The sequence below is a fragment of the Ambystoma mexicanum genome, chromosome 10, assembly GCF_040938575.1.
Source record: "Ambystoma mexicanum isolate Mex_15411 chromosome 10, UKY_AmexF1_1, whole genome shotgun sequence".
Lineage (NCBI taxonomy): Eukaryota > Metazoa > Chordata > Amphibia > Caudata > Ambystomatidae > Ambystoma > Ambystoma mexicanum.
The window spans coordinates 257,080,526-257,097,858 of NC_090932.1; the positions used below are offsets into that span (position 1 = coordinate 257,080,526).

At 45.2% G+C, this 17,333-nt stretch overlaps 1 protein-coding gene across 1 annotated transcript in view; it reads left to right on the forward strand.

Moving 5' to 3' along the window:
- Window positions 1-17,333, forward strand: part of LOC138492854 (mucin-3A-like) — a 472,647-nt gene that overhangs the window by 257,683 nt on the left and 197,631 nt on the right. The window contains exon 9 of the mRNA XM_069620187.1: window positions 3,731-3,873. Coding sequence (XP_069476288.1) covers window positions 3,731-3,873 — 143 coding nt within the window. The remainder of the gene's footprint in view (window positions 1-3,730; window positions 3,874-17,333) is intronic.

The following is a 17,333-nucleotide window of genomic DNA, read 5'->3' on the forward strand; positions in this document are numbered from 1 at the left end:
GAGCAGACACCATATTTGATGTACAAGCTCCCTTGGCATGGAACAAAATATCCACCCAACTACAAGAGACCAGGTCCATCGTAGAGTTTAAAAAGGGAATGAAGACCCACCTCTTTAAACTGGATCCAGAATAAATTGCTCCACTCCACGCAGTAACCTGATCACTTCTTTCTTCTTTTCTTTGTATGCCTGTAATTGTTTCTGTTAATTGTGCGGCTCGAGGCCCATGGGAGATTTAGCGCTATATAGAAATTCAAATAAAATAAAATCAAGTGGTCTAAGGATGATGCAGAGTGCTTTGAAATGTATTCTTTTCTGGTAGCCAGTGGAGTGATTTTGGGGCTGGCGTTATGTGTCCTCACCTATCTTGCCTCAGTAGTAGTCTTGCCTCTGTGTTCTATATAAATTGAAGTTGCTAAGTGAGATATTCTTTACAGGGAACATTTAGCCAAAGCATTAGCAACATACGGTGCGATAGACAAAACAGTACAGTGTGGGTCCAGTTGACACCAGACCATAGCGGCACTGGCATGATGGAATAGGTATACTAGGCACTATAAATTCTTTAGACCGTGTTTCCTGGGTGGCCTCTTAAAGAGACAGCCAGGAAAGGGCGTCTTCAGGACCATGCTAGTACAGGTTGAACAGACAGGGCCTGCATCGGCCCAGAAGGGGACTGTTGTGGTACTGGAGTGTGTGGAGAGTTAAGGGAATCAGGCGGGATCCGAGAGTTGTGACCATTTTTACTTCGAGTTCAGGCAGGGCTGGTGGGGGCATGGCAGGAGAAGGGGGAAGCAGCACAAAGGATGAGTGTCAGGGGTGACACCCCCAGATGGAATGAACATCCCATTCTTTGCAGGCAACTCCTGGACTGAAAAAAGAAGGGGGTCTTCTGAGGGTGCTGCCTCCATTGGGAAGGATTCTGACAAAGAGGAATATGTAATTGAGACAATACTGAACAGCCCACCATGCAGTTTTGTTTACATATGTCTATTACGCTTATTTACACCAGGGGAGCAGGAGGATAAATGGGTTGGCCAAAATGACACAATGTTGGTCAAGTGACACATTTGCAATAACACAGGTCACGGGATTCCAGGGTCAACAAAGTAGCCACTATATCACATGCCTTACTACAAAATAGGGTGTTTTTACTGAGGTGCATTTTCATGGAGATTCGATTGATGCATACAATTGTAGTGTTTAACGGTTCACTTTAGAACGTAGGGGGACGGGGCGGGGGGGTCAGATTCTCAAAAACTACCACAAACAGAAATGCATAAAGGGTGCGATTTTTTATTTGCCTTAGTTTGAGAAATTCATAGGACATCATATTGTTTAAGTAGACCTGTGCCTTTAAGAGGGGCTGTGCAGCAGGACACAAAATGTACTAGCGAGTCTGTTGTATACATTAGTGTTGGGATCTTCCAATTGACGCCAATATATGACATTCTCCGTGCACCCACAGGAGAGAAATGTGTCACAAAGAAAAAAAAACAATGGTATCCTTGGTGAAGGGTGGAAATGCCACTGGGAGAGCAGCTGTTCACACTTGAGAAAAGCATTGAAGTGTCAGAGATGATTACACATTCGCTTCAACTTGTTTAAACAGCGCTGGTTTTCTGCACATTTTAAAGCGCATCCCATTTGTGAATACAGGATGTCATACATCTAGTGGTTCGGCATCAGCTAGCCACATTTGCAAAGTGAGATCAAGAGCTGCGGCTTGGTTAGCTGTTGTCAAACCACAAGATGTATGACGCTCTGAGATCCACACGCCAACGTCACAGTTAGTGACAACACGCTCAGTGCCTTGAAGCCCTGATGACGGACATAGCCCGAAATGCATTGGCATAGAAAGACTTTGGCACTGAACAGTTGGGCGTACTTCATGCCTCTGAATTAAATGTTGGAAACTGGCTACATCAACATACTTTTTGTCTATTGATTTAGACTTCCATTTTGAACATTTGACATAAAACTACAATCCCATTGCAACTCCATAGGAGAATAGAACGTGAGCGCACTTAGTACCAGATAAACTTCTGGTTCTGGCTTGATCTAGTAATAGTAACCTTGTACCATGGCCTCAAGGTGCGCTCCAATACCCACCACTCCACATTCTACGAATTTTGAATATTTAAGCGGTGCCCACCCTTAACCTCCTGGATACTTTTGATAGTGAAACACTGCCAATCAAAGCAAATCCTCTCTCACACTAGCCAATGAAACGGCTAGCAGGAGCGAGTAGATCTGATCCTCAATCCAAGCGCTTGCTTATGAATAATCCCGAAGTTATTCATAAATACATTACATGAATTGCTAATATTTCAATCACATGCTATAACATTTTGAAATGCTCAAAGAAAACTGGATGAGTGCCTTTTTATATGAAAAGCTAAAGCTTCGATGCCTCCAGTGTACAGAGGATCTATGTGATCACTGCACCTCCTGTAATTTCGCCTACGAAAATATCGACTCCAATTACGGCGCGGCACAGTGATCAGATAGATCACTTTTGCCTGCATGCCCTGATCTGCATTGCCCAACCAGCTCCCGCCCCCACTTACATTTCGGCGGCACACTTCTGTATGCACTGCCGACTCCACACTATCCCTGCGGCGTCAGTTCCTGCCACTTACTTGGGTCTGAGCTGAGGCCTCAGGGTGTTTTATCTTTTTTTGTTTTTTTACTTTCTTGTCCCCAGCTTACCACAGCGGTATGCAGGGGACTCGCCTGCAGCCCCAGACTTCCATTGCAGTGACCAAGAGGAGCGGGGGCAACCCTGCCGCCACCGCTCCGATTGTTTGCAGTAATTGGAGTCGGAATTTATTATAATGCTGACTGCGCAATCAACGTGCAGTCGGCATTATAAAGGCACAGTATACAGATAGGAAGGATGTACGTTGTATGTCACTGTTGCGTAGTCTATTAAATTAGAACTCAGCAAGGGGAGTGATGGGCCCTCCAAGCCAATCAGGAAGCTTGGAAGGTGAGCTAACCCTCATGGCATTGCCTCTATTCTGAACGTCCTCAGAAGCGGGAGGCCTCCATCTTCCCTGCCGGTAAGATAAGCCCTTAGTGCTCTGCACCCTCGACCTAACTGCACCATCAATGTCCGCCTCTCCCACCCACTTCCTTCCCACCTCAACCCGTCTCACTTAGCTGAGGCTGCCATGTCCCTTCCTGGCGGCAAAAACGTGCAGTCCCGCACTTTCCTTCCACGTCAATGACCACCATGGAAAGGGAGAAGAGACTACTTGTAGTTCCCTTCCTCCTACATCCATGATAGCCCTTTAAGGTGCTATAACTGTGAAATGCAATCACAGCAACCATGTGGGTGCTGGGAGCCTGTCATACATTCCTATAGGGGCATGCTCCCGAAAAAAATGTATGCAAGAGGGCTAGCCAGTATAACTTTCGTGCTGCCACAAATCTCCGGGGAACTGCTTAGGTCACATTTGAGAGTAAGTTAACCTGTGCATTTCTCAAATGCAAATAGAAAAGGCACATCTTCAGCGCTTTTATTTGGCCTCGTATTTGAGAATCTGGCCCAATGGGTTTTATTCTGTAAAGTGCACAATTCTATCAAACTTGTTGAGTTATTGAATTGCTAGATCTTTTATGATGAAATGCTTGTCTGACATGGGTGCGCGTGTACAACTACACACCTCAAGTCGTTGAATCTCTTTGGTTCTCCACAGTCGCACAACTGATTTTTTTCTTACAGCTTCGTCAACCTTGTGCTCCATCACCGGGTGATTTTTGATCAGAACTCCAGGGCGAGCGATCCGTTCCACCAGAAGGCTTTGCTTCTTCGCGGGCGTTTACAGAATTCTTCGTATTCAAATGCAAACTGCTCCCAGACCAGTAGTAAGTGTCTCTCTGGCAAGCAATGTGGCAGTAGGTTATTTATTCATTATTTTCTTATTGTTGATTTATATAGAGTAATGTCAGACTCGTCCAGCTTCTGAGCACGGGGTCAGGAATCAAACTCATGTTGCGCAGCCATCTTGTTCACAAGGCGAGCGCACTACCCATGAGCTACCTTACCGACTTTGAAGCAATGTGTGCAACCAGAGATAATGCACAAAATGTGAAGGAACTCTATTTGGAAATAGAGTGACTTCCCCAAATCAACAAGGAAAGGGTTTGGGCTCCAATCAATGTTCTCATTGTCAAGTCAATCTTGGCTTATTTTGGCAGCATGTCACAACACTACAATAGAATTACAGATCATTCAAAAGATAAAACGCAACCATTACACGAATCACTCCATTGAAAAGTACATTATAAAAACAATGATTCCTAAATTCTTACAAACAGTATCCTGACCATACCTACGTTATGCATATATCATACTAACATATCAGTTAAAAAGGCTTCTAATCCTACGACCCTTAAATGCCCAATTAAAATACATTAAATACTGTAGTGAATGGTGATGTATGGATAATCTGAATTCAGAAAAGGTATACATGGTTGCCTGTGGTGGGAGGACATTATTTCCTTTTTCAAACTCCTTTTTCTACAACAAAACTCCAGGCAAACAATCAAACTCATATTTAGAGAAATATAAAATGTCAAACTGAGCTATTATTCCTTGACCTTCTCTTTTATCTTAGTCAACCGTGTGATTTTATTTCTACTAAGCCAGGCTCTATACGTTATGTTAAAGGATATTTATACTGCGAACTATCACTGCCGAGTGGTCCCCTGGTGCTCTGGCAGATCTGAAAATTAAAAAGGTAGGATCGGTTAGTAGGGTGTAGCGGGATAAAAGTAGAACGAGATTTGTGATGTCCTGATGGCAGCTTCAGTTCGGTTAGCACCATTCGCTGAGCATGGGTGTGGTTCCAGATCTGTGGGCTCCCATGTGCTGTTGTGAGAGCCCATCGGCCTCAGGATACCGGCAAATGTGGATACCGTTTCCGGCACCCTGTCTGGCGGCATTGCCGCCGCATTACAGGTGTCGGTGGAGCAGTGTTGATCCCCATTCATGGAGTTCCATAGGACTCCATGAGGGTGTTTTCCATTTTTACCAGTAACAAGGGCTTTTTTGGCTGGTAGGGCACCTGGTTTACCTCCAGCATTTAGCTGGAGGTAACCCAGGTACCCCACCGGCACTCCCGTAGTCGGGCGGTCCGGTAAAGTGCCAGCATCCTTGGAGACTGGCACTTTATTACCAGACCGCACGACTCGGAATGAGCCACTATGTGTGGTTTGTTCTGTTGTTGCAGTGTAGTGAGGTGCTTGTGGTTTGCAGTGCAGGAGAGTGGTTGTGCTTGTTTAGGGTTTCAGAGGTATGTGCCAAGAGTGTAGATTTGAGCGCATGGGTCAGTGGGGTTGTCTCGTTCTTTTGGGCATCTGTGCTGGGTGTCTCTGGCCTTGCTGTCTGCTGGAGCATTCCTCTGCGGTTCATTCACCTGGTTCTGCGTGAGGCAAGCCTATCCCTGAGGCAGTCTAGTGATCTGTGGGAGGAACAGGAGGTGAGGGACTCCCCACACAGGGTTAAGATTGCTAAGGTTATGGGTTGCTTTTTGACCGTAAGCAGGCTCTGCCTAGCATCGTCGCCCTGAGCACCTAGGTCGTGTTTCCCTCCTGATGAATTGGAAGTGCTTCGGTCCTGTCGGTGTGTGTTTGTGTTTAAGGTTCCTTCATCACTAGCGACGGTCCCTGTCCCTTGGGTTTAGCCTAGGGAGGGGGTTTGGCTTTGGAGGAGTGATTACTATTTTTTTTCTCGAGTTGATTTATTCTGGTTCTGTGGCAACGAGCCAGGTTTTGAGTAGTTTCCTGAATATTGTCATTTGTGTTTCGTATGTCTTTCGGGAGGGTGTTTCAAGTTTTTGCTGCCAGGTGAGAGAAGGAGGATCCCCCAGCTTTTTCCTTGTGCTAAGGTTTTGGTTCTAGGCGTATGTCGTTGCTTGATCTGAGTGTTCTTGTCGGTTGGTAAATCATTATTTTCTTTTGTAGGAATTCTGCTCCTTGGCCGTGGATTGCTTAGTGTGTTATGCACATTGTTTTGAACGTGATTCGCTGTTTGATTGGAAGCCAGTGTAACATTTTTAGCGCTACAGATGAAAGATGAACTTAGATACAGCTTGGATCACAATTCTCTTTTCCATGCATTTACATAAGGCCATTGCCAGTGGTCGAAGTGTATGAAAAGAAGTAGTGGAGCTATGTTCCCTGCTGGCCTGCCACGCCCCCCACAAACCCTATCGCCACTCCCCATCCCGCGCACAATACAAACCCCTAAACAAATGCGCCTGCTGTTTAAGGGAACGTTCCAACCTCTTCCTACACTTTTATTTTAAAATGAAACCATTCTGGAAGGGTTTATTTTTCAAATGAAAGTATAGGGATAGTAAAACAAATTAAAAAAGTAGCAGAGCACCGCTCGCAACCACTTGCTTCAGTCAGTGAGAATATCAGACTCGCTCTCAGCAGCGGATCCAAATACTAAATTTGACGGAGGACAGATCCTGAGCAATTAAAGAGGAAATGCTGGGCCGACTCTCCTGACTCATTGCAGTACGTACATGTGTCGACATTTGACGCAAACCAGGAATGCATAAAGTGAGCTAAAAGAACCAGACCCATCCATATAGCGAGCGAGTTGGTGGCAGGGCGAATCATGTCAAAATAATCCTCATATCCAATCACCTTCTTGCTAGCCCAGAACGCGTGCACTGTGGAACATTGCTCACAAGACTTTACAACTCTTTCTTTCGTTCAAACCATATGCAAACGTCACTACAAAAACGTTTTCCTGGAATTAATATTGCTTGGATGATGACATACCTCCACCAGTCCTAGGGTGACGAGCATGCTTTTTACATGATTACGCCAAGTGGATTGAGGAGCCACCTCTTGTGCCAGTAAATCCAGGAGTGTCTATTGGTTTCATTCAATTCTGCTTCCTCAGCTTAGTTGCTGGGATGTGCCTCTATATGTCTGGGAGGATAGCTCAGAGGCAATGTGCACGCCTTGGAAGCAAGACGACACGGAGCAACACAGGTTCGATCCCCAGGTCCGCGCTTAGAAACCTCTGGGTATTAAGCACGTTATAAATAACCTATCATATCATAGGTAGTGGAAGGTTAAATGTTCTCATTGTAAGGACAATCGGGGGCTAGGGGCATGATGAAAACGCGCGCAGGTTAACTTCATGGATCGTTCCTAAGGCCTCCTGACAACGCACTGTATCAGAAGCAATACATGTGCAAGGATTAAATTCAGATCAGCATATCAGAATCTCATGTGCAAGGGCGTATCAGGCGCAAACAAGCACTTTGTAGGGCACAGTCATTATAACACGGATACATTGAAAATCCAAATGAAGATTGAATTCATGACGCATTTGACAAATCGATCATTAAAGAATCGAGATATTTGCCTGACCCTTTCACCGCAATGACCTGGCTCAAACATGTGTGTCTCGTTTGCTATATTGCAACAGAGATGGGATTGCTTTAGGATCCAAAACTGGCAAATACCTTTTTGGGATTTTGTCGCCTTGCCTTAACACCATACTATCTTTAAGAAGTGCAAAGTTCTGGGGAGAATGCAAATAGAGATACAGGCGTATGAAGCTTCCAGAGGATTCCTGCTAAAATCATGAGCCAACACGAGAATGAAGAGCACTCGGAAAGTATCATGGAAGCAGCAAAGTGGTATTTAAAATGTCCTATGTGTTCACATTGCTGCATGTCAAAGGTCTTGCGTGTGATATGTTTTAGGCTACTTAACTGGGTCGTTAAGTAGGTGCCGTGCCTACTAACCTAAAAAAGTTAGCCTTGGGTCCTGCAGTTTCCTACAGCCTTACCTAGCTATTATTTGCCCATATCTAAAGGAAACCCTCTTGCTCCTTCTGTATGAATACAACGATCATTAAACCATTACACATTGGTTCCGTTTGAACAGTAGAAACTGAGTCTCTTTTCATTATATGTGAATTTACTGAATCCAAGTTTCCAAGAGGGGCCCCCACATTGAGGTACCCCAAACCTTTTAAAGCTGTATGTTTGAAAACATGAGTGGATACAAAAAAAAGTGCTCTTCAATTCATTCACCAGCATTTCATTGGATATGTGCACCGCCGCCACCACCCCTTTTATATTGGTTTAGGGTGATTTGCTCGAATACATTTCCCCGAAGGAGAAATCATTGTTTCTTTTGAAAGGTTCATTTTGCTGCATATTTATGCAGGGGGAGACCCCAGCATCCTCCCCTTAGGACCCCTACATTAATTATTTCACTAAACCCACACCCACATCCATATGCAACAAAATCCACTGTAAAAAAAAACTCTACGAATTCTTCTTCGACAAAATGTATTGCGGCAAAACCTGACATTCCCTTCATATTTCTGTTGAACCTCCCAGACACAGCACTTCATCAGGACCATCACCCCCAGGCTGGGACCTACGAGTAAGAACCATTTCTTCTGCTAAGAAAAGTGAGAATGAAATATGTGACTATGCTACGGATACAATCCAAGATGTTAATGTGTTTGTTATCCAAGATCAGTGTGCATGCACAAGCGTTGATACAGTCTTGGTAATGTCCGACTTTGGGACCAAGGTTGGACACAACTACACAAGTGGGGCTGTAAAGAGGATAGGGGCTCCACATGTATGATGGTGCAGAAAGGCAGTTGCAAAAACACTAGCTGTGCCCTTAATCTTGATCTCGCCATCCAAATGTCATACATGGACACAAGTCCTGGGACCATTGGTCGTTTCTGCCAGTAAGAATGAGATGATCTGCAGATGTCATAGAAGGCTGTGTTGGCATTCCTGAAGTCTGGATAGATGAGGTCTTCTAGAAGCCTTACATGTCTTTGTAATCTATTGCCAACAAATTAAGAAGTACTGGTATGGGATAGAAGGGTTCATGGTGGTTTGGGCAGGGAACATGCTTGTACATGTTTTCAAGCAAAATTGGCTATGGTTCTGAAGGCATTCACCCCTTGCCATAAGCACTGGTTTGCAGTGGTCAAAGTGTACGAAAATAAATAGAAGGAACCATATTCCCTGCTGGCCTGCCCCGCTCCCCACAAACTCCATCTTCACACACCCTCCCATGCACAATGCAAACCCCTAAACCAGTGCGCCCGCTGTTGAAGGGAATGTTCTGTGAAGTGCAAGTTTCAACTTCTTCCTACACTTTTATTTTAAAACGAAACCATCCCGGAACGGCTACTTTTTTTAAATAAAAGTATAGGAACAGTACATCCTAATTGAAAAAAGTAGAGGAGAACCACTCCCTACCGCTCCTGCCCACTTCGACCACTGCTAGTTTGTTTATCATATTCTGGAGAAAAGAATACACTCTCAAAAATCAGTTACTCATCAATTTGGTTGCACATTCAGAATGGCAAGCAGTATTTCCGCGCCGCGTAGGGCGAAAGGTAAAAACAGGGCTTACCTATTAATGAACAAGCTAAGATAGGAGAAGATGCTGATTAGAACCTCTTGAACACAAAAAGGACCCCATTTTGAAAAGCTTTCAGTATACAAATAGGAAGTATTGCATGGAATGGAAAGAAAAATCAGTTAGATAAGAAGTTCACAACCAAATACCCCTTTTTCAGGATGTCCGTTGCCTGTTCAAATGTAGTATTCATAAAGTGACAACTTTAATTTCAGATTTTGCCCTAAGAAACATGCAGCCATTTCATAGTTTTTGTGGGCCACTTCCAACGTATCTGCCTTTAATCAATACTTCTGTTTGGTTGGGTACAGCAATTTCTAGTTGTTGGGGGTGCTGCCTTGCCGTGTTTTCAGGCCCCTCTTCACCTTTCATCACTTGTGTGAAAGGTCATGTAGAGTGCGCCCTTTATAAAGATACTCGCGGCTACATTTTTAACGTGTCTCATCCTCAAGAACATTTTTTATTTTTATTTATTGAGCATTTTTAAGGCGCCTATACAGCAGAAAGTGTTTCCAGGCTTCGCAAGACAGGTCGAGGGGGGGAACAAGGAGGAAAAACAACAATAACGGTCGTCTTACTAGGCTTGTGACATTCGGATCGTGCAAGTGCAGCAATATGAGGAGAAAGGGGGAGGAGTGGAAGGTCAGGGGGAAGGGGAAGGTAAGGAGAATGGGGATGACGGAGGGAGGGGGAAAGGGTGAGTGATGGGGGTAAGTGCGTGAGGAAGCCAGGAGGGTAAGTGCACAGGAGGAAGGAGGAAGGGTGTGCTAGTGCGATGAAGGAGGGTGAGCCAGGCAACTAGTCTAGTCAGCGGGGCATGTCCAGAGGAAGGTGCTGGAAGGAGGAGAAGCAACTGGGAGGATGCTGGGGGTAAGTGCCAAGGGGGAGCCCAAGGGCAAGTGCGCGGGGGACGGGATAGGGGTGGACAAGGGCGCGGGGGACGGGATAGGGGTGGGTAAGTGCGAGGAGGGGGGGTTGAACCAGACTAAGTAGTCAAGTCAGAGAAGGGAGCCCAAAGGCAAGTGCTGGGAGTGGGGCTGAAGAAGGCTGGTCGTGGAGGGTCTGGCCCCTGTATGATATGATAGGTTATTTATAATGTGCTCAATACCCAGAGGTTTCCAAGTGCGGACCCGGAGATCGAACCTGTGTGGCTTTGTGTCGTCTTGCTTCCAAGGCGGGCATGTTGCCGCTGAGCTACCCTCCAGAGACAAGAAGGGACCAGATGTTAGGCAGAATTATGCAGTACCCTTAGGGAACACCACACATAATTAAGAATAAAAGTGACAGTACAAATTCACCTTTGGTACAAGCCTGTACTACACAGTATAAGTGGTAGCGATGGCTGAGCAGCCAGACCTATCTCAAGAGCAAGTGAGCAGTATCAATAGTTGCACAAAGGAAAGCAATTACTATGATTCAAACAAACACTGACTCAAGGTTTCTGAGTAAAATAATATACATTTATTTACACATCAGTTGTATAACATCTCACTACAGTAAAGCAGTACAAATATCACAGTCTTCATACACTACACCACTCCCAATAGTTTCCAGACAAGTTAAGCTCACAAAATGAAGTGGTAGCAAAATGGCACTCTATTAATTTAAAAGGGAAGGAAAGACAAAGATAGGCAGAAATTGAGCATCTAGAAAGAGGAACTACAGTGATGGAATCAAATCAAATAGGCTTAGGGCCAAAGTCAATAGGACAAAAGTCTTTTGCTCAAGATCACACAGTTCAGGATAGTTCGTGGTTAAGTCTTTGCCAAGAGTCCCAGACGAAGTTGGTCGGCAGAAAAGTTAGTTTAAAGAGTAGAGAAGGACAAGCCCTCGGATTGGGGAAAGGTTTCACACACCTTTACCGCGGATGGACGAAACGAACAACCAGATTTGCACAGTACCTTTAAATGGAGAAGAAGCTGTAGCTGAGGCGGACGTTCCTGGCAGTTCCTGCAGGCTCACAGTTCCTGAAGTGACTGTCGAACTGACATGAAATAGGAAAGCTGGAATGTCCTGCACTGCCCAGGGAAGAAACCCTCAGCAGAGCAAAACAACAAATAAAAGGTGCACTCCTTAAAACCCAAGTAGGGTCCGACCTTCCTGGCTATCCGGCCCACTGTAGCTCTGTACAGCAAATTCGACCAGAGGAGGGAGTCCTGGCTTGCAGTTTGGGCGAACTGGCTGGTCCCACCAGCTCAGGGGAAGAAGATTCCGGGAGGATCTTCTCTGTAGTTGGAGTTCAAGGATTCGGACCTGCAGCAGGGCTTCACCGGGCGGTTAAGTTGTGGTAGGGGTCCTCTTCCATCAGCTCCTCGTTGGTTCTTTCGTTCCAGACCCAGAGACTTGCTTTGTATGCATTCACACAGCCTGGCTGTCAATCACACAGCAGGGTGGCTGTCCTGGCCGGACATTCACCTAGCCAATCAAACAGGAGTGGCACTTGGATTACCAAGGGAACCCATGCCAGGGGTCCTAAAACCCCTCCCTCACATTCTGCCTACCCAGACTTTCAGGCGCCTAAGGAGGGCTTCTGTGTAGAAGCCCGCAAAGCGACGGTGAACAAAGGAACCAAACCTGGTATGGCACGCAAAGAAAAACACGAGAAAGACATTTTCAAAAAGAAATGCCGAATAAACCCAGCCGGATCCGTATAAAAACGTATATGGTCCAGCGGGTTTAAGTTCGAGGCTACCAAGATAGCTTAAGGTACAGGTTCAATTTACTCCCGACCATGGAAATTCAAGCAGCCAGAGATATAGCCTTATTAGATGATAGATGTTTGAAATGTGATGCCAATGAATCCCAAACATTAAAACATCTGACATCTAAATGTACAGGCACAAGAAAATTGAGAGTCTTGAGACTGAGAAGATTTGTCCATGACATTAGTTGGTTAGACACAGAGGAATTCTGGTTCAGAGCCTCATCTGGACAGGAAATTTTCCTAACTGCAGAAATAGTAAGACTGTTGAGAGATCTAAAGTTGGATGGGCATTGAGAAAGGAAACTTGGGTGAAAATTCTGATTGTATAATTTTTTTTCTTTTCTTTTATTTTGGATTCCTTTTTGTCCTGCTGATTTTTGTTTGGATGCACTGTTTCAAATATTGTGTACTTTATGGAATATGTGTAAAAAGACAAATAAACTATGGTTAAGGCACAATAAATAAAATAAAAAAAGGTAGCCTAAAACAATACCAAGGTTCTTTAAGATAAGAGTGGGAAAAAAGGGCTCACACTCTTACCAGGTGAAAAAATAAATCCTAGAAATCCAGCAAAGCTGCTGAGGGACTCAGTAGGTAAGGAAAATTAGCCATTCCTGAGAATTCTCCCTAACACTCACCCCCCACCCACCCCCCAGACTAAGGGACAGGAGGATTTAATCCACTCCTGGATGAATCTCTACATCTAGTTGGTTAAAACATCCTAGAGAGACCATCAGCATTTTGGTGGTGACATCCTGCTCTGTGCTCAATGGTGAAATCAAACCCATCCAGGCAGATTGACCATCTCAGAAGTTTTGGGTCTCCCCTTTCATTTGCATTAACCATCTCAAGGGTTGGTGGTCTGTCTGAATCACAAAAGTAGATCCATACAAGTATGGTCTAAACTTCTTCAGAGACCACACAATGGCAAAACATTCATGCTCTACGGTTTCCCACCTTGTTTCTGGTTCCTTCAGTTTCCTACTGATGAAGCAAATGGGGTGCTCCCTACCTTTCTCATCCAGTTGGCTAAGGACTGCACCTATACCTGTATTGGAGGCACAATGAAGGGTTGGTGATAATCAGGAGCTCTTAGGACTGGAGCTTGACAAAGGGCTTTCTTCAGGTTTTCAAAGGCTTGAGTGCACTCCTCATTCCATCTAACCTTTTTAGGGAATTTTGGAGAGGAGATTACATTCAGGGGAGAAGCTATGGTCCCATAGTTCTCTATGAAGTTCCTGTAGTACCCAGTGATGCCTAGGAAATCTCTCACTTGGGTTTGAGTAGTAGGGGTGGCCCTGTTTTGCACAGCTTGTACTTTGCTGGGCAATGGCCTTATTTCACCTCCTCCTACCTCATGACCAAGGTAGACCACTTTGCTCTGACCAATTTGACATTTGCTTGCTTTATGGTCAGATGGGCCTGCTCAGGAGCCTGCAAAACATATCCTAAGTGATCTATATGTTCTTTCCATGTAGGGCTGAACACTGCAATGTCATCCAAGTATGCGATGCAGAAGTCCTCCATCCAATTCCGAACTTGATTGACCATCTTTTGGAAGTTAGCAGGTGCATTCTTCAGTCCAAAAGGCATAACCTCAAACTGGTAGATGCCTGCTGGGGTGGAGAATGCAATTTTCTCTGTGTCATGGTCTGTCAGGGCTATTTGCCAATAGCGTGACGTCACATCAAATGTACTGAGGTACTTGGCTGAACCAAGTCTATCCACTAGTTCATCTGTCCTTGGCAAAGGATGGGCATCCGTGTTAGTGACTGCATTTAGAGCTCTATAGTCCACACAGAATGTCAACTCCTTGGATCCTGCCTTTGGTACTAGAACAACTGGACTAGACCATGGACTTGTAGAGGACTCTATAACACCGAAATCAAGCAACTTGATGACCTCTCCTTTGATGTGGGATCTCACATGTTCTGAAATTCTGTAACCTCTGCCGCAAGGGGTCAAGCCTGGTGATAGTGAAAACAGGGAGACAAACTGATTTAACAGAACTTTGCACTCCTCCTGTTGTTCAGAAGTCAGTTGAGAAGAGAGATTGACTCCTATTTTCTCATCCAAAGGTTGGCCTCAGAGGAGGTCAGGTAGAGGTTCACTCTCCTCCTCTCTTGAGCTGAAGCTAGAAGCAAAGCTCCCACTTTTGGGCTCGAGATATATGCCTTCAAACGGTTGGTGTGAAAGACTCTGGGAGCCTCTTTAGGTCTGCCTAAAACCACCAAATAATTCACCTCTCCAAGTTTGCCCACAACCTTGAAGGGTCCTATCCATTTGTCCTGCAAGGCCCTCTGCCTTGTTGGCACCATAACTAATACAAGCTGGTCTTGAGTAAACTCAACCATACTGGCCTTCTGGTCATGCCAATGTTTGACCAGAGCCTGACCTGCTTTTAAGTTATCACTAGCTTCTGCCATCATGTGTGACATTCTCCTCCGGAGACCTATCACATAGTCAGTCACTCTGACTGGCTTGGGGGAAGGAGCACTCTCCAACCCCTCCTTAATCAGGGCCAATGGACCTCTGACTGGATGGCCATAGAGAAGTTCAAAGGGACTGTATCCAATTCCCTCCTGAGGGACTTCTCTATAAGCAAAGAGAAGGCATGGCAGTAGAAGGTCCCACTTTATTTTGATGGGTTCCTCTAAAGCACCTATCATGCTCTTCATAATACGATTAAACCTCTCTACCAGCCAATTTGTCTGTGGATGGTAGGTTGTACAGAACTTGTGAGTGACACCACAGTTTTTCCGCATGGCTTGCATGTAGTGGGACATAAATTTGGATCCCCTGTCGGATATCATTTCCTTAGGAATCTCTACTCTGGTAAAAATACCAAGTAGAGCCTTAGCCACAGCCTGAGCTGTGACAGTTCTCATAAATATGGCTTCTGGGTATCTTGTAGCATGGTCTACTACAACCAGGATAAACCTATTCCCTGAAGATGTGGGAGGGTCAAGGGGACCAACAATGTCGATGCCCACCCTCTCAAAAGGAACTCCCAAGACTGGGAGAGGCACCAGGGGTGTCACGTTCTTGGCTCCACTCTTGCCAGAGGTTTGGCAAGTGTGACAGCTCCTACAGAATTTGTCAACTTCTGACCCCATTTTAGGCCAGTAGAAGTATAAGGAGAGTGTTTCGTTTGTCTTTTTGAAACTCAAATGACCAGCCAAAGGTATCTAATGGGCCAACTGTAGGAACTGGAGTCTGTTGGCAAGGGTCACTACAATTCTTTTGCAGTTCCCAGGGGTAGACTCTGTGGGTTCACTGTAGAAGAGGCTATCTTCCCAGCTTAACCTGTGCTTTCCAACTTCTTGCCCATCAAGTTGGTTAGCAGCCTGTTGTCGAAGACCTTTGAGAGTAGGGCACTCTCTTTGTCCTCTGCTGAAGTCTGCCCTGTTGGGACCATCTTCTGCAACTAAAGACTGCAGCTCAGGATGGTCAACAGGGTCAAGATCTCCAACCAAAACAGTGTCTTCTTCCAGATCTGATTCTTCAGAAACTGGCTCATCCACACAAGGTTGCATCTCACACTCTGCCTGAGCAGGTAGAGGGATTGCAGGGGTGATCTTGGACAATCTTGGACAAGTCCTTGTTGGTAGCACAAGTGTGCTGTCTGTCTTTTTCCTTAAGGTCTTGGGTTTCCCCTTTGCTTCTTTCTTCCTAGAAATAGCAGTGAGCAACTCCTGGGGAGTGGGAGTGATAGTTTCCTCTATCAACTCCTCTGGATAGCCTCTCAAGGTCTTCTCCCTTGCAGGCCTAGTTAGTTCCTGTCTCCTTTTACTGGGAGGTCTGAGGGTGATGGACACAACTCCAAGAGTATTCAGGTCATTACCCAACAGGACTCTCCCAGGCACTACTCTCTGCACACTAACAGGTATTTTGACAGTCATATCATTACACTGCACTAATGAGAGCTGGTAACTGGGGAAGGATTTGCACAGGGCCTCCAACTAACTTGGTGAGGCGTTTGGGTGCCTTAGCAACATCCTCCACCTTGAAAAATGATTCATCCACCACAGTTATACTGGCTCCCTGATGGCAGGGGTCTCCTGGACATTCACAAGAACACTATCTTTAGTATTATCTGGGATGGAATTATAGACATGTAAATTCTGTTGTTCCCACAAGCCCCGGGACACTAAAGAAACACTAGCTGAGACTCTCATGGGTTCATCAGCCAGTAGGTAAAAGTTTCCACTTGCCATGGGTACTTCTTCCTCTGGGGAGAAGGCTAAGGAGACAGTGTGGACCCCTGAATGTTTACCCTTACATCTGGGATCCCCTTTCACATGGTCAGTTGACCCACAAACATAACATTTCCCAAATGTCTTGATGAATGGGGGTTTGTTCTGACCTCCATCTGGATTGGGTCCAGATGGTGCACTAGCCTAATTTGGTTTCCCTTGTGGTGTACCTTTATGTTGCTCCTTTGGATAGGAGGTATTAGAATTCTCCTTGTTATCTTTCTTTGGCTGCTTTCCCTCATCCTTCTTCTGAGTTGCCCCTGAATCCTTGTGAGTAGCCCTGTTGGCAACCCACAAGTCAGCAGCCTTAGCTAACCTCTTTGGATCTATCTCCTTAGAATCAGCCAAGTGCTGTCTGAGCTCAGGAGAGCAGGCATCATAAATTGACTCCAACATAACAAGATTTTGCATACCTTTATAAGTGTTCACTCTGTAACCCTTAACCCAACCATCTAGGTTTTTCAAACATTCACATACCCAGGTAGCCCAATGGGTAACATCATGCTTTTTGGGGGTGCTAAACCTCTTAAGGTACTGGGAAGGGGTATCCCCAAATCTAGCAATTATAGCTAGCTTCACACACTCATAACCCATCCTACCCACCTCAACCAAATACATCACAACATCAGATGCAACAGTGGGTAGCCTAGAGAAGAGCCATGGAAGCAACTGGTTCCCTGTAAGACCTTGGATCCTATGGTTATATTCAAACATTGCCAACCAATCCAAAATATCAAACTTAACCTCATGCATACCCACAATTTCCTTGGGCATACAGGGTCTCTTAGGACTGGACCTAGAAGACTCTGGGAGAGAAGCATTTTCAAGAGATAACCTTTTCATTTCTAGTTCATGATTCAACTCCATTTCTCTGAGTTTAAGTTCTTTGTGATTTTGTTCAGTTTGAGCATTTAAACGTTTGAATTCTAATTCAA